This window comes from Toxotes jaculatrix, chromosome 10 (genome assembly GCF_017976425.1).
Source record: "Toxotes jaculatrix isolate fToxJac2 chromosome 10, fToxJac2.pri, whole genome shotgun sequence".
Taxonomy (NCBI): domain Eukaryota; kingdom Metazoa; phylum Chordata; class Actinopteri; family Toxotidae; genus Toxotes; species Toxotes jaculatrix.
In genome coordinates, this window is record NC_054403.1 from 21,966,211 (window position 1) to 21,990,361 (window position 24,151).

The window sequence follows — 24,151 nt, forward strand, 5'->3', positions numbered from 1 at the left end:
TTGTTGAATCCTCTAATCACTCCAGCTTTATCCATTCTTAAGAAACAAAACCTGATAAATATCACTGTACATTATGCACAAGAGAGGTTTCAGCCCTATGAATCTCCCCAATGTCTGTTCTTTACCTAAACCTGTAAAGGGAGGAATAAGACCCATGTAGAAATGACACACATACATATTCATGTGTGTGTGTGTGTGTAAGATTTGCTCCCACATGTAGGATTGCACCAAATAGGTCAGAAAGCTGGAAGCAATTTCCCAGCCAAACGTTGACGTGTGTTCATCATATTTCAGAGAGCCCGAGCTCAGAATACCACAACTTGTAATCACATTTGTAAATAGCATCGTAAAGTTGTTCTCGTAAAGTTTGTTGTTGTCTTGGCCTGGTCCAAGAGGGCCAACTGAAGGGGAGGGGGGAGGTGAATATTTAGACCACAAAACTGTCAGGTGTCAGTGTGTGTGTGTGTGTGTGTGTGTGTGTGTGTGTGTGTGTGTGTGTGTGTGTGTGTGTGTGTGTGTGTGTGTGTGTGTGTGTGTGTGTCTGCATCGGTATGATGATGAGGGGTAATGAGATCAAATGTTCCAGAAACATTTCAGTGCAAAAAAAAGTTTACCTTACCGTCCATGTATGTGTGATTCACTGATTTAATGAACGTTGGAAAAAGTCATCACCTCCAACATACGTCATCTGTGTGATCAGTGCCCACTAAATACTCTGGACACACACACACACAAGCTGTTAATCTGCCATGTACGCCAGTGTTGTCAGACAGAGTAGCGTTTAACTGTAGTGTACAATTGTCTGTTCTCTGGTTACAGTTAATAAATCTTTCTCTGCACTGTCGCCTCTGTCTCTCTAACTCTGTCTTTTCATCCCTCTCCTGCTGCCTCCTGACCTCTTCTAAAAGTCAGTCAGATCCCGTCTTGTTCCCTCTCTTTCTCCGTCGTAGCCCCTTTCAGTGTCGCTCTCTCATGCTGTTAATTGAGGACTGTGTAGCAGCATAAGTTATAATGATTTCCATAAGGCTACACAGCCTCTCCACGGGCGAGAGCGTAAATCACAGTGACATTAGTGTGTGTGTGTGTGTGTGTGTGTGTGTGTGTGTGTGTGTGTGTGGGGACCATGTGTGAAAACAACTGATGCATGGTTTTTGTTTGGTTTTTTTTTTTTTTGGCGTATTTGTGAAATTACTTTAAGAGGACAATCCTACGGCTCAGTGGTTCAAGGGAAAAAATGTTTCTTTGGAGAGAGATTACCATCTTCACCGCACAATGCTAAGGTTGAAGGAGGCCAAAGATGACTCTTTTTTTCGATTAATCAATTATTCTGTCAAAAAAAAAATCAAAATACTGAGAAAAGGTTGATTTTAAATTCCAAGAGTCCAAATTTACGTCTTCAGACTGTTTTTTTTTTGTCCAATCACAACAGTCCAGCATCCAAAGATACTGAATTTACAGCAATACAAAAAAGAGAGAAGCAGAAAATCTTCACATTCGAAGAGCTGACACCAGCACATTTTTGGCAGTTTTGCGTGATAAATGATCAAAATTGTTGCCAGTAAACTTTCAGGCAGCCAGCCCCAAATTACATTATCCTTGAGCAAAAAAAGTTTATCCTCGACCTTGGAAATAGTAGTTTGAGAAAACAATCCCTACTCAAGGGGCCAGTTAGTGGTGTTTTCTGAGCTTTTAGCTGTATCACACGGTCTTCATCAAGTAGAAGATTTAATGAAGATGAATCTGATGACACATGAGCTCAGCACAGTAGCAACAGTTACTGTCCAAACAGGATTACACGAGCTGCTAATTACATCTGAAACATGGCCCGTACTTACAAACAGAAGGTTTCTAGACAACATCTGCAGTATTATATTTTGGATCTGGAGCTACAGCACATAACTCTAATCATTCATCACAATGGCATTGTGTGCAGTGTTGCAATATCTTGCAACAAAATCCATATAAATATTCCTAATAAGACTGTGGCTAGAGAGAAGAGTATGTTTGGAACGTGTGGTCAAAATGCAGCACAACTGTGGCGTAATACTTTGTGAGAAGAGAGAAGTGATGTTTCTCTCTTTACCTCTCCAGTGTTGTGTTAGTCCAACACCCACAACAAGAGGCATATAATACAACCGCACAACATGTGGTTTGGTTGTTTTCAGAGTATCACTGATACTGAGTTATAATGACAGTGTGTGTTTTAGTAGGGGGTCAGTGCACTGATAGACCAGCCAACTGCTGAAGGACGAATGGTGTTTATTCTGCTGGTTGTTACAGTAGACGGGTTTGGAGGAGGAGAGGTCCTTAAAGTACATCTGACCCACAAACTCAGCATCTGTCATGTTATCAGGCTGCCCAAGCTCTTTTAAAAATAATCCACAACTCTCTGTGGTCACATCACTGCAGCTACCAGAGGTCACTGTAACTTAAAACTAAAAAGCTAACAAAGCTGATTAGGAGATCCTCTGACATCTTACCTCTTCTTTGTCTTTTCAGTCACAGTCACTATCACTTTTCTAAACAAACTGAAAATGTGAAGTTCATCACTTCCTGCTGGCTAAACTAAACCAACCAAAATAACCATTGTTTTCAGTGGAGATTAGATAGAGCCATGGATTCCTTTTTTCCAAACACTTTAAAATGTCTTATTCGAAACAATCATAGACAAATCTACTCTGATAATTGTTTAAATAAAAGTTTAAATTAAAAACTGATTTACTGAGTAGTGGTATAGACTGGTGACAAAAAGAAAGAATAAAACTACAAAAACCATTTTGAAAAGCAAAGGGATTAAATCCTAGCTTCTAAGCTAATGAGGATGAAAGGTCCTTTGAACAGACATTTCCTGGAGAAAATAACAATATGATCGAAAGGTTTCAGATATGATTGAAAGCTACAGCTACTAAATGGACCGTGCTGCGAGACCGTTTTCTCAAATTATTAAAGTTAGAGCCAAGTTGTAATGCATTTACAGTTTGAAGATTATTTAAGGTCATTGCTGATCATTTATGTAGCGTGAGGTTGGGTTAAACTTCGACTTTGGTGAAAACTGCAGTCCCCTGCAATATTTAAAGCAAGTTAAAGCAGAAATAAACCCTCTTGGGACCTGGGTTTAACAGAACAATGCCTGTTTTTCCAGTGTTATGTAAAACATGTTCACTTGCGGTAGCTCCTGCCTGAATTGTGAAGTAATACATCAAGTTTGGATGAATTGTGAGGCAAACTGTGCCTGCGTACAGCCTGAAACTGTACCATGGTCATTTTTAGAGGACTAACAGTGGTTTACTGGGTTTGTCAGACACACAAACACAAACCAGGACTGCTGGTTTTGGCCCTGATGCTGCAACAACCAGCGGTCAGCAGGAGCTGACGCAGAAACATCTCTCCCTCCCTCACACATCAGCTTTAACACATGCACACACAGAGGTTCTGTCCACATATCCAGTGTCTCTATATTAAAATCTGGAAGGACATGACCCTTTAGGAAAACACTGGCCCCCTGGACACACTCGCACTTACAAACACACACACTCAAACACATACACTAACACACTGGACTGCTGGGACTCATATTTCTGAGCGTGCTCATGTCCAATCACTGCCTTTTCTCTACAGACCTGAAGGTAAATACAAGAAGGGGTTATACAAATATACACACACACACACACACTCACATAGGGGTACCCAGCCAGTGAATGTGTGAAATGTAGCACACTGCTGAGCTATTTCCCCCTGTAGATTAAAGGAGAGAGGAAAGAAAAGAAACAAAGAAGAAAACAGGCAGAACATGAAACAGAGAGATGCAAAGTATGAGGAGAGTGAGACGGTAAACTCTGCAATAAGAGAAATAAAGATTTAAGTACAACACTCCAATAAAGAGTATGATGTCTTATGGTATCTTTTATATCCTTTATACAAAGACAGGTGTTGTTCAAAATTAAATTTAAAAAAGTGCAATGCAACCAAATATCTGTATACTGTGGACACATTGGAGTCAAGGTTGCAGACTTTCAGGGGAAGTTTGATGTCGTCCTAACCAGTGTTTGCATGGTCACATAAAAATACCCTCCCACCTCATCAGCAAGTAAAACTGTACAACTAAAGCAGAATGATACAAGAGACAAGAGGATCATGATGCAAAAATGGAGACTAATCAGAAGCATATGGCAAAAGCAAAAGATACAGTAGCACAGAGGTTCATTGTTTTGTGTTATCATTGGGAAATGTGGTTCAGTTTGCCGTCTTTATAGTTTATAGAAGTACTTTGATTAATTTACCGAAGTAGCAAAGAACTTATTTTATTCATAAGCAGTTTCTCAATTGGTTTTCCTGAAAATCTGCTCAACCACAGAACATATTAATATCACAATATAAACCTACAGTTACCATGATGGGAGATTTTCTCCCATGTGGCCCATCCCTCAACTATACAATGACCAAATGACTACCGTTAGTGTGTAAAGCAGAATTGTAGCTAACATTTCCTTTTCTTGATACACTGTTCAGGTCATGCTGTCTTTTTATATGAAGTGCTAACACATAGACAGAATTCTACATTATTCTCATGAACAGTGTCCCGATTACTAAAAACAGACTGTAATTATATTGACTTGAGGAGTTCCCAGTAGATGTGTTCCTAAATTAAAACTGAAATGCTTACACGTGCACGACAGGCATAAAACGTATTTTTTTTTAAAAGATGCTGATCAATTACTAGCAAATGTGTGTTGTGAAAAAAAAGTGTGAAACCAGTGTGAAAACCTAAATAACTTTTTGGAGACAGATCCTGTGCAAAGTAGGAAAATGAATGTGTCACATCACAGTTTTATATTGTTTCTAGTATAATGGCATTGTATATACACTCGTTTATACCACTTTCCTTCATGTATGCATGACTGTGTGTGCTTGTCTGTGTTAGCCTGCATGCACACTCATCTGTTCAGTGTGTACTGCTTACATGTGTGTGTACTGGTTGTTGTAGGTACCAGCCAAAGTATCTGGCTGAACATTAGAAGGTGGAACAGGATCAGAAGAAAACATTTTGTTTATTGAAAACAGCTGAAGCTGGGAGGGAATATGTTTTCTACTCTGTGTGTGTTCAACTTGGAACAAACAGTGAAACATTAACTCCAGCCTCAACCCCGCTTTTGTATAACAGAGCTGAAGAAAGGTGTAAAACTTGACTCTGCAGGCAGAAACGTTTTCTGAAGCCTGGATGTCGAACATATGCACACTGACAGACATGTGATTTGTGGGTTTCGCACTGAAAGGAGCTGTTTTACTCACCAAAGAGCTAGAGGGTTTTAAAAGGTGTCACGTCCCAAACATAAAAGTATATATCTATTTAAGGGAAAAGCTTTTTTGAGCAGGAGCCTTGGGTGACAAAGTTGTGCACAAGAGTATAGTGTTAATAACACTACAGTAAGTCAGACCACACACATTCAGTTTGCTCTCAGATGAGAGCTTCCTCTTCAAGTCATGAGTGAAGTGATAACGGAGAAGTCAGCTGGTCATGTGTTCGTAGCCAGACATTAACTCTGTATTGACATCAATAGTCTGGTGTTCACTCATCTTTGAAACACAGACGGTTCTGTTTTTGGTTATTTCAGGAGGCCCCTCTTTAACAGCTGTGTCTAAATATTATAGATCTCACTTCAGTGTCCTGCACAGAAAAACTAAAATCTTCTGGCACCTAATCACCTTCACCCTGAAATGTCAGTAGTTACTCACCTTCGTGTAAGACAAAACTCCAGCAGCACTTTTGTTACAGTGCAGTCATTTGAGCTTTGTGAGCATTTAGAGTGAGGTGCATGAGGTGTTTGGAGACATTCAGTCCTTTACTGAAGTGTTTGAAAATCTTTGAAAACCAGTTCCTTTTCCATGCTGCCTGCTTTGGTGAAGGCTAAAGTTAGGCACTGATCATTTAATTCTTTTCTGTACAGAGTAAAGCTAAAGGACGACTGGCGTTGTCTGCATCTGATGATGACAGGAGAAGATCACACTCAGTGGTTAGAAATCACAGAGGTGAAGAAGTCACTTTAATCCGTGACACAGCTGTGCTGTACAGAAGTAAAATAATTGACATTGAGCCTGTTGAGGCCGTCGGATATTCATACAGCAACCAATGGAAATCTAGCACTCGAACAAGGACGAAAGTAGAGATTGACACTTTTAAAATGTGCACAGTTTACCAAGTTTACTAACCCCTAAAACATTTCATATGGAGGATATAAGTATATAGTATAGTACAGTTCTGTAATTAACAGATCAAAGTATCTACATTGGGATATAAAGATGGAAGACTGTTTTACTTGACTGATACACTCTTTACTGTATTCTGTAGCCTGTTTGTGACTTTGAAGAATGGTCCATTGAAAATTGAATCTCATTTTTCCTCAAAACGCCAGTTCCCACACAGTATACAGCTGCTATACATACAGTATGTGTGTTCTGAATTGGGAAAATACTTTGAGACTTTGGATGTATGGCTGCATTGTATGGACAGTGGAAGCAGTCCAACCCCCCTCTGTGTGAGGGTCTGTAGGAGGTCTGCCAAGTAAGGTTTACAGGCTCGCACCAGGCCTGGGGGAGGGTTTGCTAGCTGTTAAGAGTGCTAAACCATGTTCCCCCTTCAGATCAGACCCCCACGCCGCTCGGCTTCAAACGCGCTGCCCTTTCTCAGAATACGCCGTGCATGTGGCGGGAGGGAGGGATGAAGGGGGGAGTCCGAGGGAGGGAAGGACGAGTGAGGTTCGACGAGAATACCAGCACCTCAAGTTACCATTTAGTTAAATAACGCCAGAACACACGCACCCACGCATGCACAGACACACCCATGCAGGAATTCATATCACACACACAAAAATACACACAGACGCACACACATACAGGGCCAGCACCACGCAGCCTGCCTGCTATTAATACCAGCCCCGAGGATGCAGGTCATGCCTCGTATTTTCATTTCAAATGCGTCTTTTATCCCATCATCCAAATAGTGATGCATTAAAGACCTTTGGCGCTGCATTAAACACTCTGAGCTTTCAGGTGGTCTTCTAACCATCCACACACAGATCCGTATATGTACCAACGTGCATGATAAACATATCCATTTATGATGACACGCACACTCTCATGGAATTTCTGTAGGTGGTCCAAGGCTGTTTAGTCCGTTTTCTCTCTCTCTATAACTACCACCAGGCTTTGGTTGAAGTTTCAGGTTTAAGCCAAGCTAACTGCACACCCCCCACGTATTTTGACAGACCTGATGTTGCACTGTATCAGCCTTCCCCACCTCCCTGTTTAAGGGCCCCTCGGATACATTGGTTCCATCTTGAGGTGGTTGCTAGCGTGAAGATCCAGACAGATGTTTGAATCTTTTTGCTAATCAATAGGACGACGTGCTGGCTGAAGGAATCTGATACACCAGCATGAGAGCAAGAGCAACATGATAAAGTGTAAAGGTATAAAGGTGTTCAAAAAAGAATTTGTACTTTGTAGCTTTATAATTTTTCCCTATAATGTCGTTTTGCTTTGTCATTGGTGTAATAGGGGAGCTTAAGCATTCATTTTATGGCTTTCATCACCAGTGATTTGCAGCAGCACCACTTCTCTGGCACAGTTACACAAATGGACAGACACACTGTGTCATATTATTTGTCATTTGATTTTCTGGTTTGACAAGAAATGTGATTCTGGTCGTTTGCCCAGAAGGTCAAAATGCATGGTGGGGTGTTGAGCGTAGAGTACTGGCTGCAAAATATGTGGTGCAGTAATTGTCATATTTGTCTGTATTTCTTCACGCTCAGGCTGTAGCACCTCATTGTCACACTTTGACCAGATTTTACCTGCGACTTCAGGAAATCAAGTCACCAGTCCCCCTGTCATCAGCCTGCTTTTCTAACCACTGATCCACCTTTGTTTTCCTGCTTTTACTGATGAAGAGGAAAAAAAAAACTGTGTGCTTCAAGTCTGAATATTTTCAAATGTTAAACTGATAACTCACCCTTTCCCTCACCCTGGATCAGTCAGCCTCCGATAAGCAAATTCTTGAATTAATGTTGAACAAACACTCATACATCATGGCTTCATGCTAAAATGGATATATCATATAAAACAACTGTCAGGGGCTGATAGAATTTCTCCTAACTCTCATCCACCCCTGAGGCTTCATGTCAATCCTTTAGTGTTTGGCTTAAATAGTTTGCTCGCATAATTAATGCATATTGTAATCTAACTGGAGCAACAGATGGGTGTAGAAATCATGACCTCGTCAAGACTATTTAGTGCTGACAAATTAAAGTTCAAGGGAATATTTCTTTGTCTGATTATTGGAGTTTCCTTCAGAGGTTGTCAAAAATCACTAACTTCTTGTCTTTCTCTCTACATCACCAGATGACTCCAGCTCAAGAGGTGGAGCAGGGACAGCCAATGGTGACTCTGAACGTGCCCCAGAGCTGGCTGGGAAACTGGGTAAGCGCTCCAAATGTCTCTGATCTCAAAGATACAGATGTATGAAACTCCGGAAATGAGAAGGAAGCCAAGCAATGACAATTTAGATAACTGACAGCGTGGAACATTTTACAAAATACCATAGCAGATTGTACAATAAACACCTTGAAGGGGAGAGGGTGAGGGTATATGCCCACACGCAGACGTCAGGGGGGTTGTTTGCGTAGATGATTGGCTCTGACAGAGCGGAGAGCAGTCTATTTCTGTGAGGTGTGATCTGTTGGGTCAGGGTGTTTGTTTTAAGCTCGCTCAGTTAACCAGTTTTATCTCATTTGTTTAATCCATATATGTCATATGCTGTAACAATTGCTGTAATTTGCCAGCAAATGTGTAAAACTACAAATTGTCATCTTTATATTTCTTTATTCAGATAAACACAAAAGACGTGTGAATTAATGTGTTTTGAATCGTGGACAGAGCCAGAGCTGTTTCCTCCTGTTTCCTGTCTTTATGCTAAAGTCAGCCTAACTGCATCTTCACTACATACTTAATGCACAGACATGAGAGCAGTATTAACCCTATCATCTAACACTCATCAGCAAATTCAAACTGTATTTAACCCTATCCGAGATCACAGCCCTGACTTAAATATTCACTTTAAACCAAAGATAAAGATAATTCTAAAGCTAACACCTACACAAGTCAAGATGAGCCAGATCTCCCAGATCAATATCAGAGTCTAAGTCAAATGTTGGAAATCACAAGACTCTCTCTCTCTGTCTCATACACACAGACATACACACACATGTACAGGCACACTCAATCTTTCACTCTCTCTCTCTCTCTGGCACACTGTCTGATCAAAGGCGGTCTGTCGGAGGGTCAGTAGTATTTTTACACTGTGAAGTGTGGCGTTGAAGTGGCCCCTGAGACCCAGAACAAGCCTGCCCTTTCGCTCTTTCTGGCTCTCACCTACTCCCCTCTTCCCTCTCTCTATCACCGCTCTCTCAGTTTGCCCTCGCTTCTCCTCCCTGTGTTTTTTTCTTTCTTTCTACCCTGTCGTGTGCCCTCTTTCTTACCTTTACTTTTTCGTTGTTTTAACTCCGTCTCTTTTTCTTTGATCTCAATTTTTCTACCATCACTCCGGTTTTATTCGTCATTCTTGTTGGTTTTCACCTTTAAATGAACTTCGCTCTTTCTCATTCCATCTGTTTTCTCCTTAACTTCTGTTTGATTTGGTTCAGTTTAGACATTATAAATCAGTTCATTTCAATTCCACCTTGATGTATTTTGTTCATTCTCTGGTCTCATCTTTATCGAGTCCAGTTCACTTCAGATCAGCTGCACTTTGCTTTGGCTCCGCTGTTCAGTTCATTTTTGTTGAAGCAAGTACGGTTCAATTTAGGTCATCAAAGTCAGACATTGGCAAAACATTAAACTATTAATCACTGTCTTCTACGTCACCTCCACTCCGCTCTCCTCACCCTCCGGTAGATCTATTGACTCAGTCTGTTCACAGTTCAGCTGTAGTCCAGTAGCTTTTCTCAGACTCGTGGGGACAAAGGCAAGACTTAAAAGCCTTTCGGGTATGTTTTTTTTGTCATCCTGCCCAGCTTTGGGTCGGTCAGCAGAGAGCTATATTCCGCTGAGTAATGCGGCCGTAGTGAAATCTCCGGATTTGAGCGCGAAAACCCGTCACATAACTCTCCCCCCTGTTTGTTTACCCAGAGCTAGAATAATAACCGTGTGCAAAGAAAGAGACGCAACTGCAGTAGTTTCAGGGTGATTTATCGCCCCGGTTGATGGCTATCTGCTGTGGCTACAACATGAAGGCTGTAAAATCAAGCGCTCCTGTGAATGATTTCCTCTCCTCCCTCCCTGCTGGAGAGGTTTTTTCCCCTCTTTGATCTGTTTTCACTGCATGTTGATTGTTGTGTTTTTGTAAGAGGGATATGTGTATGAATTGATGCATAAGGTTAGTTTTATTTATTTTTAAGGAGGCATATGTATTCTTGAATGACTAGATGGGGTAAGTCATCCAACTGTGTGGAGGGATGTGGTTATTTGAATAGGTGTATGGAGTTAACTGGCCATTTTATGTTTTGTAAGAAAGGATTTGCATGGGTGAAAGGATGTTTTGGTGTGATGCCAGCCACTGTCTGGCTTTCTATGATTTGTGTGCAGATATGCATTCATGGCCTGATGTGTACAGTGATAGCTGTCTAGCAGGTTTCTGGGTTTTTTCTCACAGAGGCATGATTTGAAGTTAAATATGTGGCTTTTTTAAAGAGCAACAGAGACATACAAACCTGGGGCAAGAGGTGCTGGATCAGTGGAAAATAATGAATCCGGTGTGTGTCTGTTTGTGAATGCATGCTTGTGTGTATGTGAGTAAGTCTTTTGTGTCAGAGAGAAGAGGAAGTGATTCAAAAATTTTTCTTAAACAAAACCATTAGGGTTTATTACAGCAAATTAGGTTGTATATACCAAGAGGCACGCTGCCATATGTTGTTACAGCACAACATGGAGTTCCTGGTAGTGCCTGCGGGGAATGACCTCAGCCTGTCGAAGGCTCCTTACACTGCAAAAATATCCATCTAAGTCTCGTATTCAGCCCTAAAATTCACTCAGTCTTAAAAAAGAAAAGTCAGTCAGGCTGAGGGTGGTCAGTTTGTTCCTAATTACATGTTTTTCTTCTTTACAAACTTCATGGAAACTCATGTTGAACAATCTAAATATATAATTAAAAACTGAAAAAAAAGCAAATGAAAGCAATTTGTCTTCAAAATGCTGTTAGAGTTTTTACTTCTCTAACAGAAAAAATTGTCTCCAGGAAGTAGAAAACTAACATAATGTGAAACACAGGAGGCTTGAAACATTTCTGAACCCTCCCTCTGTGTCACAGCTTCTTCAGATAACGTGGCTTTGATCGCTCGTTACGTCTCATAAAAGTGTCAAATAAGAATCTGATGAATTCCATGATCCTTCTCTGTCTGTTCTCCTTTCGCTGGTCTGAAGAACAGAACAGTGCTTGAAAATATAAAACTGCTCCTTAAACCTTTTATCTCCACTAATGACTTCTTCTGTTCTCTCCTTTTCCACCCTTCTTTTTTCACATCTGCTCCTGACTGAGTGGCAGAAAGAGAGTCAGTTTAGTCAAAATTGTAACTCCTGTAGGCAGCTAATAGCAGTACAACTAATTTTCCAACAATCGATTGCTGCTTAATTACATTTTCAACTCTCATTTCCCTCCTCTTTCCTCTTGCAGTACGTCCACGTTTTACTCAGCCTGCAAAGATGAGGAAACGTGTGATCGCTCGCCCGGTGGGCAGCTCTGTGCGTCTGAAGTGCACAGCGAGTGGTAACCCTCGCCCTGACATCGTCTGGCTGAAGGACAGTCGGCCCCTGGTGGACGAGGACAGTGGAGCTGGAGGAGGAGGCGGAGGAGACGGGAAGAAGAAGAAATGGACTCTAAGTCTGAAGAACCTGACGCCGGAGCACAGCGGGAAGTACACCTGCCACGTCTCCAACAGGGCAGGAGAGATCAATGCCACCTACAAAGTGGAAGTCATACGTGAGTCACTGTGATTTATGAGCATCATTTATAGGGTTAGTCCATGTAAATACAAAACAACAACAACTCTGGGTTTCAGGGAGAGGAAATGGGTGCCCCATAATGACTGGTTGAAACTTAATGCTGGGAAGAATCGGCCCTGCTGAAGTGTCCTGTAATGTATGCATGGTCGTGCCTGATTACATTTAAATGTTCCCATCTAGTACATGAGATCTGTTCCAGTCTGCCCAAGGTGATGTTGTCATATTGCTTCACCTGCAGTCCTAAACCCAAAGATACTCAGTTAACAACAATATTAGATGGAGAAAAGCAGTAAATCTTCAGATCGACTGTAAGCAGCTTGAATGTTTGCGATTTTCCTCGTTAGTCCATAAGTCTTTTATCAAAGTCAAAATTAATGCTGTGGCAATTGGCTAATCATCTCAGCTCTGCTTTTGAGAGATAAAGCCACTGAAAAAGTTCCTCTAAAATTATGAATGTACAATAAGTAAAATCACAGCTTCATGTGGTCATTTCATGTCATGACTCATTTGAAAGTACATTTTTGAAATTGTGGCGTGTGAGTTGTTGAGTGTTCTGGCTGCTATGTGATATACCATACCTCTCACCCAAACAATAACATACAGTACGCTGTACACAGTTTGAATATTACTGTTTGAGTGAGAGGCCTGCCTGACCAAATGACAGGGTTTGAAATGGGTTTTGTTTCCATTCTGACTCTCAATACAGTGATTATCCAGAATGTCTGAGATCATATGATCAAGAACGCCATAATTATCTTTTCAACCATTGAAATGATTTGGTGGCAAAGTAATCAGTCTTTGCTTTCATAAGAGGTCGCTCATTGTGCTTGGAATGGAGCTGAGTATAGATTTCCTGCTTGTTTTAGGAGAGAAAGACATGAAGACAATGGTCAGTCATCAGCAGATTTCTCTTACACTATCTAATACCATATGTTGAAAGTGTTAACAGTAACAATTGGGATTTTTAGATCATTTGAGAATAACACTTGTGTTATTCTGGTTATATTTAACATTTGGAGAATAGAGTAGATTATGTTTTTTAAATTGGGTTCTCAGATTTAACCACAGGGAGAATGTCAGCGATATGAAATGCCGGTTGTAATTAATTTAATGTCTTCTAAGTCTTTCAGTGATTGTTGTTGGTTTCAAAGTAGAGCTACAGTTTCCACATTCACCAATGTGCTAACAATTGAGCAGCACCAAGAATAGAAGTTTTAAAATAGCTTTTAAAAGCCTTCATTCACTTCAGTGGCATTTATTGATCACCACCAGGCTTGTCAGTAAACATCAGTCAAGCGAGTGAGGAATGTTTAGCAGGATTTCGGTTTGGAGGGTGAGCCAGCCGCAGTTTTAGTCGAAAAGAGGTCGGTCCTGTTTCACTGCTAAGAGCAGAATGTGTGTTGTGATGAGTTGTGAGTGTGTGTGTTTTTTTTTGTTTTTTTTTTTTGATGTATTAGGTTTTGCTGGAAAGCTGCAAAAGCTGGGTGATTTAATGTTGAGCTGTTTAGTGGAGAGTTGGTGTTGAATTTGTGTGTGTGTGTCTGTGCGCACCGAACTGTATGTTCCTGAGTGTTATAGCTCTGTTGAGAGGCTCAGACTAGCTCTCTTGACTCTCGCTTTACTTACCACATCTGGTGTACATTAAACTACAGCTGTAGTCCTTCCTGAAAGACATTTATGCTCTCACACGTGCACACACACACTCTCTCACACACACACACACACACACACAACAGACACAGAGGAAGTAAATCAAACTGCAGCTCGCTAATGTCAAATGTGACATTTTCTCTATCAGTAGAGATTCACTCAGCTGTCAGTCATTCACAGCTGTTAGGAAGAAAACTGGAGAAAGAGGACTACAGGACAAGTTCTTACAAAACATATAAAATCCATAGATAGTGATAACTTGAATACAGTACAACAGGAACATAATTCTTAAATATCATAAATGATGTGATGGTTATGCAGGGTTTGCACCGGCTTGACCAGCGCTCTGAACATCCTTTTCAAAGATTGGATTTAAATCATTTTGAGATTAGAAACATCAAATGCACGTTACTCACAGACCATTCGGCATCCCACTAGAGAATTTACTAACCACTTAAAATAAAAATCAGTGTCCAAAGATTTCACACAAATTTTTTTTTTTCCACTGATAGTTTAGAAACTATAGTCTTTTCAACTTCATCAATTAATCCTCTAACAGACAAAGCTGATGATGCCTTTTGAATTCTGCTGAAGTTTCAAAACAAGTGATCTCAAAAAAAAAAAAAATCAAACAAATTTTCTTGTTTCTGGGGTTATGTTCCCGTGAGATTGCATTAACAGATACTAAAAAAGGAGAGTATTTAATGTCTGTGGCAGGTGTGTTTATTCTGCTGTATAAACTGGGAAAGAAAAGGCAGGAGCTGAAGATAAGGGATCTGTTTGCGTATGTTCAGCAGAGAGGGAGGATGTGGTGGTGAATACAGAAAACACTGTGCAAATAATGCTTTCAAACCATATTATATTCTCTCAGCACCAGAGCTTTCTTTTTAAGATTCAGTTAGTTCAAATAAATTCAATAAAGAGTGCATACTCTTCAGTCTCCTCACTGTGTTTTTGCCCTGATTTTGATTCTGATTACAACTGAATTTGACAAGTTTCCAAAATCAAACCATTTACTGGAAATTCAGAAGTTAAAGTCCAAATGGTACAAAGGTATGTTGTAACCTGCACAAGGTTAAAAAAAACCACATCTACATTTCCAAAAACTGAAAAATCATGTACATTTCATAGAAAATGTGATGAAGAAATGCGTTAACTTTCCTGCAGCAGTGGAAGTAAATTAAGCCTTGAAGGTCAATGCAAACAGTTCCTACAGGTGCTCCGACACGTGTTGCATGAGTCAAAAAATCTGATTGAATGTAGGATTTAAGAGTCCATGATTCCTTCATGATTTAGTAACAACTGGAAAAGTAGAGGTGTTCTAAAACTTTTGGCCTGTAGTGTAGTTTAATATTAATATTACTAAATTAATATTATGCTTTCTCTTTGTGTGTGTGTGTCTCTGTTTTTAATGCTGTGTCTTTTTCTGTAGAACGTACCAACTCTAAACCCATCTTGACTGGTACTCACCCTGTCAACACCACCGTGGACTACGGAGGAACCACGTCTTTCCAATGTAAAGTCCACAGTGACGTCAAGCCTGTTATCCAGTGGCTTAAAAGAGTCGAACCTGGTGATGAGAACAAATTTAACTCCACCATAGAGGTACAAGCACATGTCCTGCCAAACAAACACAATTATCTGAGACAGATTGGGGTGATAATTGACTGAACTGATCAATAAACTTGTACTTTGATTTTATTCAAAGGTTGGAGACCATCGGTTTGTGGTCCTGCCAACAGGAGAGGTTTGGTCACGTCCTGATGGATCTTACCTCAACAAGCTGCTGATAACCAGAGCCAAAGAGGAGGATGCTGGCATGTACATCTGCCTGGGAGCCAATACGATGGGCTACAGCTTCAGGAGTGCTTACCTGACTGTCCTACCAGGTAGAGAGAGAAAAGTATTTGACCATGTGTATTTATCTGTCTGGTTTAAAATAGTAGAGAGGAAGATACTTGACCAGCAGGTTTGAATAGAAGCAGTAACCTTAAATAGCTGTTTTTTTTTTTTACCATTAGCTAACAAGAGGCTGACCAACAACACTGATCTAACAACGTGATCAACTGAATAGCATGTTGCCATCAGTAGCAACATGCTGCTGGACTCACCAAACAAACCAACAAAGCTCCTTCTCTTATATCACCTTAGAAAAAAAATCAACACACTTGTATCTACAAGAGTGTGTTACAGTCAGATCCAGACAGATGATTCATATTTTCAGCTTTGTCCTTTCATTAATTTCCGCATCTCTCGTTCTTTGACAGACCTGAAGCCCCAGATACCCTCTGTTCCCTCAGCAACATCCCCGAGCCTACCCTGGCCCGTCATAATCGGAATACCCGCCGGTGTCGCCTTCATCTTAGTCACCGCCCTCCTCTGGTTCTGCCAGTCAAAACGCACCTGCTCCTCTTCCTCCCCTTCTTCCTCCTCTGCACTGCCTGCAGCTCAGCGTCTACCCACGGCCAATCGTGACCGAGCCTGCCCAACGCTGCCTCCTCAACCAGCCAGCGGGGATAAAGATTGTCTTTCGTATGAGGACTACATTGCCCATCAGCAGCTGCTCCTGGCTCAGGGAGGAGCTGGATTGGCTCCGAAGGTCTACCCGAAGATCTACACAGATATTCACACACACACGCATTCACACGTGGACGGGAAAGTGCACCAGCACCAGCACATTCACTACCAGTGTTAGCAGCGAGGCTAGCAGCAAGCTTTGGTGTTTCACAGTCAACTCTTACATGAACATGTTCCTGTGCATGCAGACTTAGCCACCACAGTCCACACTAACTGCTGACACTCAAAGCAAAGGACAAGGAAAGCCACATGCAAGAGACCATGCGGATTCATATGCAGAAACATGGGATCACGCATCTTCTTCATTTTGCTGCAGCCATACGTTGTGTGCAGATGGACTTACTCACGATACAAACAATGAAGAATGTAAAGAGAGAAGACAAAGATCTTTATTTTTAGCCAACCTGGGAGCCAGTCCTTCTCAATCAGTGAGAGAAAAATCCTAAAATATGTTTTATTTGAGCCTCTTGTTGAATAAAATCTCCCCTGTAAATGTATAAATCTCTCCCTTTTTGCTCAAAGGCCTTATTTGAAGCAACAATGAACTCAAAGCTTCAAAGTAACTTTACAACAACCCACCAATTTATTTGCCGCTGTTCTTTCAGTACTTTGGACACAGCCACACGCGCCTCAGTAACAGTACAAACACAGCTCGCTTACGCTACAAGGCTGCATATATAGCTACTCATGTATATAGTGGAATATGATTATATGGCATTTAGCATGCTACTTCATCCTGGGTAACCTATAACGAACAATATAGCAAGTGTGTAATGTAATAGCTTAATTTCAGAGTATATCTCAGGCGTCAGCCCAACTGAGCCATAAGAACCACAACTCAAGACAAACGCCACTGTATCCACACCCTGGGCAGAGATGAGGGCTGCTGGTTTTTGCTTCTGCCTGGCCGACAGCTGTTCTGATGAATGTCCAGCTGCTGTCCGGGTGCTGCGTGAAAAAGAGCTGATTTCAGCCTCTCTCTTAGCAGCAGCTATGATGTGATTTTTGCTACAACCAAGGACCTCTTCCAGGCACCAGCTGCATCAGTAATCAATAGATCTCTTCCGACTCTGATAAGTACATCTACTGACAGTTTACTTCCTGCAGAATGGTGGCATTTCCTGCCTGTGTTGTCTCCTTTTCAGCTTTGTTTGAAGTGAGAGGGATGAAGGATATCAGATTTTTTCCAGATTTCATGGATCACTGTTGAATCTCTTGTCTCTTGTTTTAATCTGAAAAGGCAAAGTTGTTGATGATAGCACCCTGGTAAAGACAATGGAAAATGTCATAATCAACATCTAAAATATACTTTAAAGGTAAAGTAATGGTATACAGCTTGTAACTGAATTGAATATCAGTATTGTTAACATTAGATTTAGAGCCATATATTGTTGAGAGTCTTTCATGCAGATGAATGTTGATCACTATGCCAGTACCCACTGAGCTTCTGCAAGTATATAAATGTACTTGTCTTGTTACTGTTCAATGGTGGTAAATTATAATAGTACTTTCAAGAAAGTATCTGGGATATTTGATTCTATATGTTTTGATTCAGTCGTCTGGAGACTTACCACTAATTTTACTAAATACCTTAAAGAGATTTTTAAATAATGAGATTTTAACCCCATGTTAAATCCCCTACACACCTACAGTACACTGCCACAGGTGTTGTCTCCTGCTTTATCTAGACCCCAATGCATCAGGAGAAAGATGTCAGGGATCCACAAAAACCCAGTGACCCATAAACTTATCTACAAACACTAAAATCCAAATTCTAAAGATTACTTTTAAAACTGAAGTTATAGAAGCATGAAAATCAGTTTTACTTTTTCAAAATAGCTTACTGGATTTTCCTCTTGGAAGAGTTTAGAGGTATTCTGATTACCACATTTTCTAGTTTGTACACAGCCATTTACAACAGACATGCTCTTTCTCAGGTGTCCAACTTGTTGTTCCTGTGTGTGCTCATGAATCTGACCACTAAGTAAAAGCAGTGTAAAATGATATGCTAAGATAAGATTTAGGTTTCAGCTGTTTTACATTACAGCTCTCTCTGAAAGGCACACTCAGCCATGTGTATGGTTGAAGAAGTGGGGTGACTCTGTTATGTTTAAACATAAAAAGGTGGGGAAATGTAGAAATTTACTGTATATATATGTGAAAAATGAAAGAAACAGTTTGCTCGTCATGTAGTTGATTGTGTTTGTACTGTATTTAGTCAATGTTTCCCTCAGCAGGCTTTCTTCAGGACATCTAAAAACTACAATGAGAACTTTACAAGGGTGTTTAAACAACCATGTGACAGGAAGTGATATATTTAAATCACCTGGTAAACTCAGCTGCACGTGGTCGTTCTTCAGCATATACTTTTGCACATAAATCTTTCAACTTAAGTAGGAAAATGTATAAATACATTCATATGGATAAATCATATATGACCTTTTTTTTTCTAATCCTCACTGGTACATTAACCTTGTCTAGAAAAGAACAGTGGGCCTGCAGACCAGAGCTTTGAAACCAACTTCTAACCAAGACTCCAGTCTATTTATATATTTTTAAGGTGCTTCAAGAAGATTTATAATACCTGTGTTCTCTGTGCGATCTCTCACTGATGCCGCCTACAGATAATCTTGATATCATCTGTTTTTACAAAAATCTGTTCAGACGCTTAAGATGTTCAGGCCCAAATGAACAACAGGCAGCTCGTGTATTTCAAACGCAGTAAGCCTCTGACAATGTTGTCTTCTTTATTCATCCTTCCAGCAGGTTCCCACTAAATCAATACGTCGTGACTGCAAAGAAAAACCGTTCTTACTCTGCTGTCTAAATTGTACAGCTCCAAAGGGAGACACGTGTTCATTTATATGCCTCTCTCAACAGCTTTAATTGAAAATAGCGTTTGAAATATTGCATTTGTTCTCTGCCTTTGAGAGGTTTTGAAATGTCTGCTAACAGAGTCACCCTGAACAACAGCTGGGGTGTGTTATTTCATTGTGAAGTGTTTCCTCTGATATTGGAAGGGTGAAAAACTGTCCAGTAAAATTTTCTCCACTGTTTTTTTTTCTCATCTCACATTAGAAACCCATAGTTTTATGTGTCAAAGCTAATGGACTGCCAATAAACAGACTGTATATATGTGCACTTACCACTAGTATGTACATGAAATGACATTAGTGTTGAAATTATAGAACTTGTTAGGTAATTTAGTAGGAATGCTTTGGACCATAAAGTAGCTCTAGCGACACATTGGCCCATAAAACATTGTAAATGCTAAATTGTCTCAAAGTTCAAAAAGAAAGTGTGTTTCTAATTTATTTTCTTTTAAACATGTTTGTTATTTCATATAATTGGGCATTATACTGCATGAGTGGATTTTGTGTTATAGTCACAATGTAAGCTATGTAGCAAATACCATGTTCATGTCATTGTAAGATACTGTATTTATACATGCTGACGGAATATACAAAAATTTATCGATAATCTTTGTATCGACAATCTTGTACAGTCTATCACCATTTAGGATTAAAATTTGTTTCCTCCCATTGTAATCACGTTATTGGTGCCATTAAAAAAGTAAAATCTTTGTGATGTTGTCTTTGTTTGTAAAGATTCATTCTTATCCAGGCATCTTTCACTCAAATGCAATGAGGTTTTTTTTGTTTATTTGTTTTTCTTGTTGCTTCAATTCTCTGTCACATCAACATAGGATTCCAGTCCCATCCAGTGCAATACCTCACAGTACCATGAGACTGTCTTTAAGTCAGTGTCCTTCTCTAAATAGTTGTAGCCCTTCAATTGCGAGCACTGCAGCCAGCGTTTCATCTGTCAGCATGTCTGTCTGGAGAGATGACAGATGGACAAGCGTTGCGTGCAGATGGAGGGTGTGAAGGCCCAGCGTCTCTCTCCCCCTCTGAATCATTTTAGGAGAGAAAGACAATGAAAGAAAATACTGTTGAGAGGATGGGGCGCCGCAAAAGGGTGGAGGATGGCAGCCGGAGGACATGAAAAAAGAATATGATGATAAACAAAAGTAGTTACTTCGGTGCTCTTCAGTGTCTTTAGCAGCATCTTTGGTGTTACTTTCCTGCTGCACTTTCTTTGTCTGTCTGCTGTTTGGTGCTCAGAAGGAAGTACACAGTGTTTTCATCAGGGTTTTTTCACAGAAAACAGCTGCCTGCTACAGCTGGAAACAGAGTTCATGAGAGTGGTGAGACTGAAAACTTCCACATTTCAGACAGTAAAACCAAAACAATTAACTGAATCAGCTGACTATGAGAAACACTGTTTACATCATACACAACCATTTGATCCATTTGTTAATATAGAAATACTGAATTAGTGCAGCTTTAATAACAGTAATTTCATACACATTGCATACACATCACTGTAGCTAAGGGAAAATGACTTATCAGACTGAGCTGAGATCAGTAAAGGTCCCATGACATTTCTCTAATTTCAGTGAGTTTGATTATTGTGATTCATCAATAAATAATAGAAGGTCACAAGCTGGCATTTAATCACAAGAATAATTGCTGATTACTTTGCAGGAATCAGCAGTTTAACAGCTGAATTAACAGTTTAAACATCACTTTTCAGAACTAACAAACTACAGATATCACAATAAATCAAAGGCAGGTCAGTTAAAATAAAGTCTGTCAGAAAGAGTTACAAAAGAAGGGAAAGCAAAAGAAAAGCTTTGCCAAAAACTTCTCGTGTCCAGTATTTGCTTTGCGTCCCTTGTTTCTCCAAATTTCATTTAAATTAGATCAGACATCCCAAATGAAACTGACCCATGCACAGTTTCCCCCCATGTATTTGATAGTTTGACCAAAATAGGATCATTAACACACATATAGGCTACTATTTCATAACTTTCTGGATTTTAAGGTCAAAAACTGAGCAAGGGGTTGAGGGGATATTGGATGTGCGAGGAAAAGGAAGCGAAGTTTGAGGGGGAAAAAAATGAAAATATACAAAAATGAAAAAATACCTCACAGGAATTTGTGGTTTTGAAATTTTTGCAAAGTCAACACTTACTCATGACTGAATGACCTAACCCAGGGATTTACAAATCCTGGACCACATGGATTCCCATCCATCTGGAAAGCTTCACTCATGATAAAGAAACAGCAGAGCCAGTGATATGTAAGATAAATCTGTGAAAGATATATTACACTCTACGTTTTTCTAAGCGTGAGATTTGAGGAAAGAAACTGATCTGATAAAAGATACTGGTCAAGGCAAATTATATGTGTATTGGGGACATGATGATCGTCGTATCAGAGACGCTGAACTCTAATTCTTTTCTTATCTCAGAGATTAGTCTTTTCCTGCTTAGTTTTCTCCTGTGAATGTGACTGACTTGAAGAGTTAGGGGGGAGGATGATGGGGAGGACAGACAGGAGGAAAAGATGAAGAAAAGCAGGGAGGAGATGGAGGATGACACAGAGCTGAGCTGCTGACAGATGTGTTGAGCTCATGGCTGCTCTGCACTGATGAGAGGAGATGAGAAAATGGAGAGATCAGTGGAGAGAGTGGAAGTGTCGAATGAGAGCGGAAAGAAATGTGCAGAACAGGAAGGGTGGAGAAAACTTCAGCGAGGCCAGATAACTTCAGCCTCCACTGTTTCTACTGTAATTTCTCATTGAATTACTGAAACTAAATTCAAGGTTCATTGTTTATTATTTATGATTTTTTTTTAATATTAGAATTCAGAGGTCCTGTTATGTTTTGTTTTGTTTCCTAGCCATTTGGTTACAATCTTAAAAAGAGTGATCTCCGATTCCAAAGAATTTAACAGTTCAATAACTTTAATTTAAAACTTTAATTTTCTTGGTGAAAAAGAATTTATTTTAGGTTGGTATATGATTCTAGTGCAGCACACAGTAGTATCAGCTGTGTATTTTTGTTAAACATTTGTTTAACCAGGTGAAAGTCTCACTGAGATTATGAGCTTTTCCAAGAGACATCAGGCAAAGACTTCAGCATACAGTAAGAGTGACACGACAATAAACACACAATATCAGGCCAGGGATCCTGTAACACAAAAGAGCAGAGATTATCCTGTTAAAACATACATGCAGGTATTAAGTCTCAACTGATGATCTAAAATAAATTAGAAGCAAAAACATAAACTAATCCATACCTGGATACCATACCATATCATGTCTGCTCTCCCTGTTTCTGTGTGTGTGTGTGTGTTCTCATTTGGACACAGCATGGGGGCGTTACCTTTTCCCGCCACTTCACCTGCACACCTGTTTGAAATCTACTCATCATTCCACCCACTTCCTGCTGTATGTAAAGATTGGCCCTGCAGTCCTTTCTCTGCCTACGGTGGAAATGTTGGGCCAACAGCTCTTGTTCTTTTGAGAATTCATACTGTCTTCTGTCTGTCTCGTCTGTGCTCCAAGGTTAGCAGCCACACACCTGTCTGTTTTGATGTGTTTGTCTCTGGGCTATCCACCAAAATTTTCATTGTAAAAATCTGAAATTTGCCTGAATGAAACAGGTAGCCTACATATTTTAGGCTTTTACTCTCACTAAAAGAATTCGCTGTTTTTGTTTCTGTCGCTGGTTTGATAAACACCTCACACAGAAAAAAAACAAAAAGCATTGATTGTTTTGTAGAGAGATGCTTAAACTTAAGGGGGTTACTGAAAAAAATGCTGCAAAGATTATTTTGTATAAGAGAAGAATGACAACAGGAAAAAAAGAGTGGAAAAAAGTATTCAGCTGTGTTGTATATTTTCAGTGAAACTTTTTGTGAATGAAACCGTTTGCCTGTCAGACCTTGTGGTTTTGCAGGCTTCTCAGCTCCAGTGTGTAACGCTGTGTGACAGGCTGAGCAGAAGAATGTGAATTTACTGAAGACATTCCTGAGCTGTTGAGATGCAGGATCAATCCTTTGCTGGGCTGAGGTCACTGTGTATTTTGACATAAACCTTCAGCAAGCATCACTAGTTTCGTACGGCAGTGTAAATGTTTTTACTATTGTTTTGCTGTTGTTTGAAGCTACAGTTTTCATGGTGGAATTTTGCAGATAGAGCTAAACTTTAAATACCAATGGTATTTTATACAAACAGACACCAGTGACATAGGAGACAATTTTGAATGTCCTCTGTCCTCTGAATGGTGCAGCACTTGCATTTGCTAGAATTTCTTTTTAAGTAATTAAGCCATCGCAATTATCTGTGAAAATCTTGTCCTGTGCCAGGGCAAATGTTTAGTCCTTTAGACCTTGAGGTTTTGCAGGGCCTTTTGCTCACTCGTGGAGGGGTCTGATGTGCTGTTGGCTGGTTAAAAGGGTGTGAACCCGAGGAGGAGATTCCTGGAAGCTTGAGTCAACAGCAGCTGTGGTTGGCGATGAGGAGAAGCTGTCCAAAGAGCTTTTTTACCGGCAACTGCCTTTTCACTGTGAAAGGAGCGCCCAGGTGAATGGAGTCAGTGACCATGACGGGCTCGCACACACTCACACACACGCACACACACCTGGAAAAAAAAACATTCAAACATCTACTCATAGAAATCCTAAAGATACCTACACACTGTCACCTGGAAAATAGATTGACACCATTTAATGAAGTGCATTTGCAGCATGTGCACACAGATGCACACACACAAAAGCACAGATGCATCTCTCTCACACACACACGCGCACACACACACACACAAAGGGGGAACAACACAGACACCTGGCTGGCATTGAAGTGCTGTTCTGTTTGCATACCTCTCTCTCTCTGCACTCATCCTCCACACAGCCACAAAGCTGCCATTAAAACTAGGAAAACAAAAACACAAAAAAGAGGCTAAAAGGGGGCAGCAGGCGGCTTCCATCCTTCTTCCACCAAACCCTTCCTCCCTTTCTCCATTTCTC

At 40.3% G+C, this 24,151-nt stretch overlaps 1 protein-coding gene across 2 annotated transcripts in view; it reads left to right on the forward strand.

The window, feature by feature from the left end:
- Positions 1–19,843, forward strand: part of fgfrl1a (fibroblast growth factor receptor like 1a) — a 63,760-nt gene extending 43,917 nt beyond the window's left edge. For both annotated transcript variants that reach the window (XM_041048087.1, XM_041048088.1), the window contains 5 exons: positions 8,395–8,472; positions 11,720–12,025; positions 15,131–15,303; positions 15,407–15,587; positions 15,966–19,843. In XM_041048087.1, the coding sequence (XP_040904021.1) occupies positions 8,395–8,472; positions 11,720–12,025; positions 15,131–15,303; positions 15,407–15,587; positions 15,966–16,393 (1,166 nt within the window). In that variant the 3' untranslated portion in view covers positions 16,394–19,843. The remainder of the gene's footprint in view (positions 1–8,394; positions 8,473–11,719; positions 12,026–15,130; positions 15,304–15,406; positions 15,588–15,965) is intronic.
- The last annotated feature ends 4,308 nt before the right edge of the window (positions 19,844–24,151 follow it).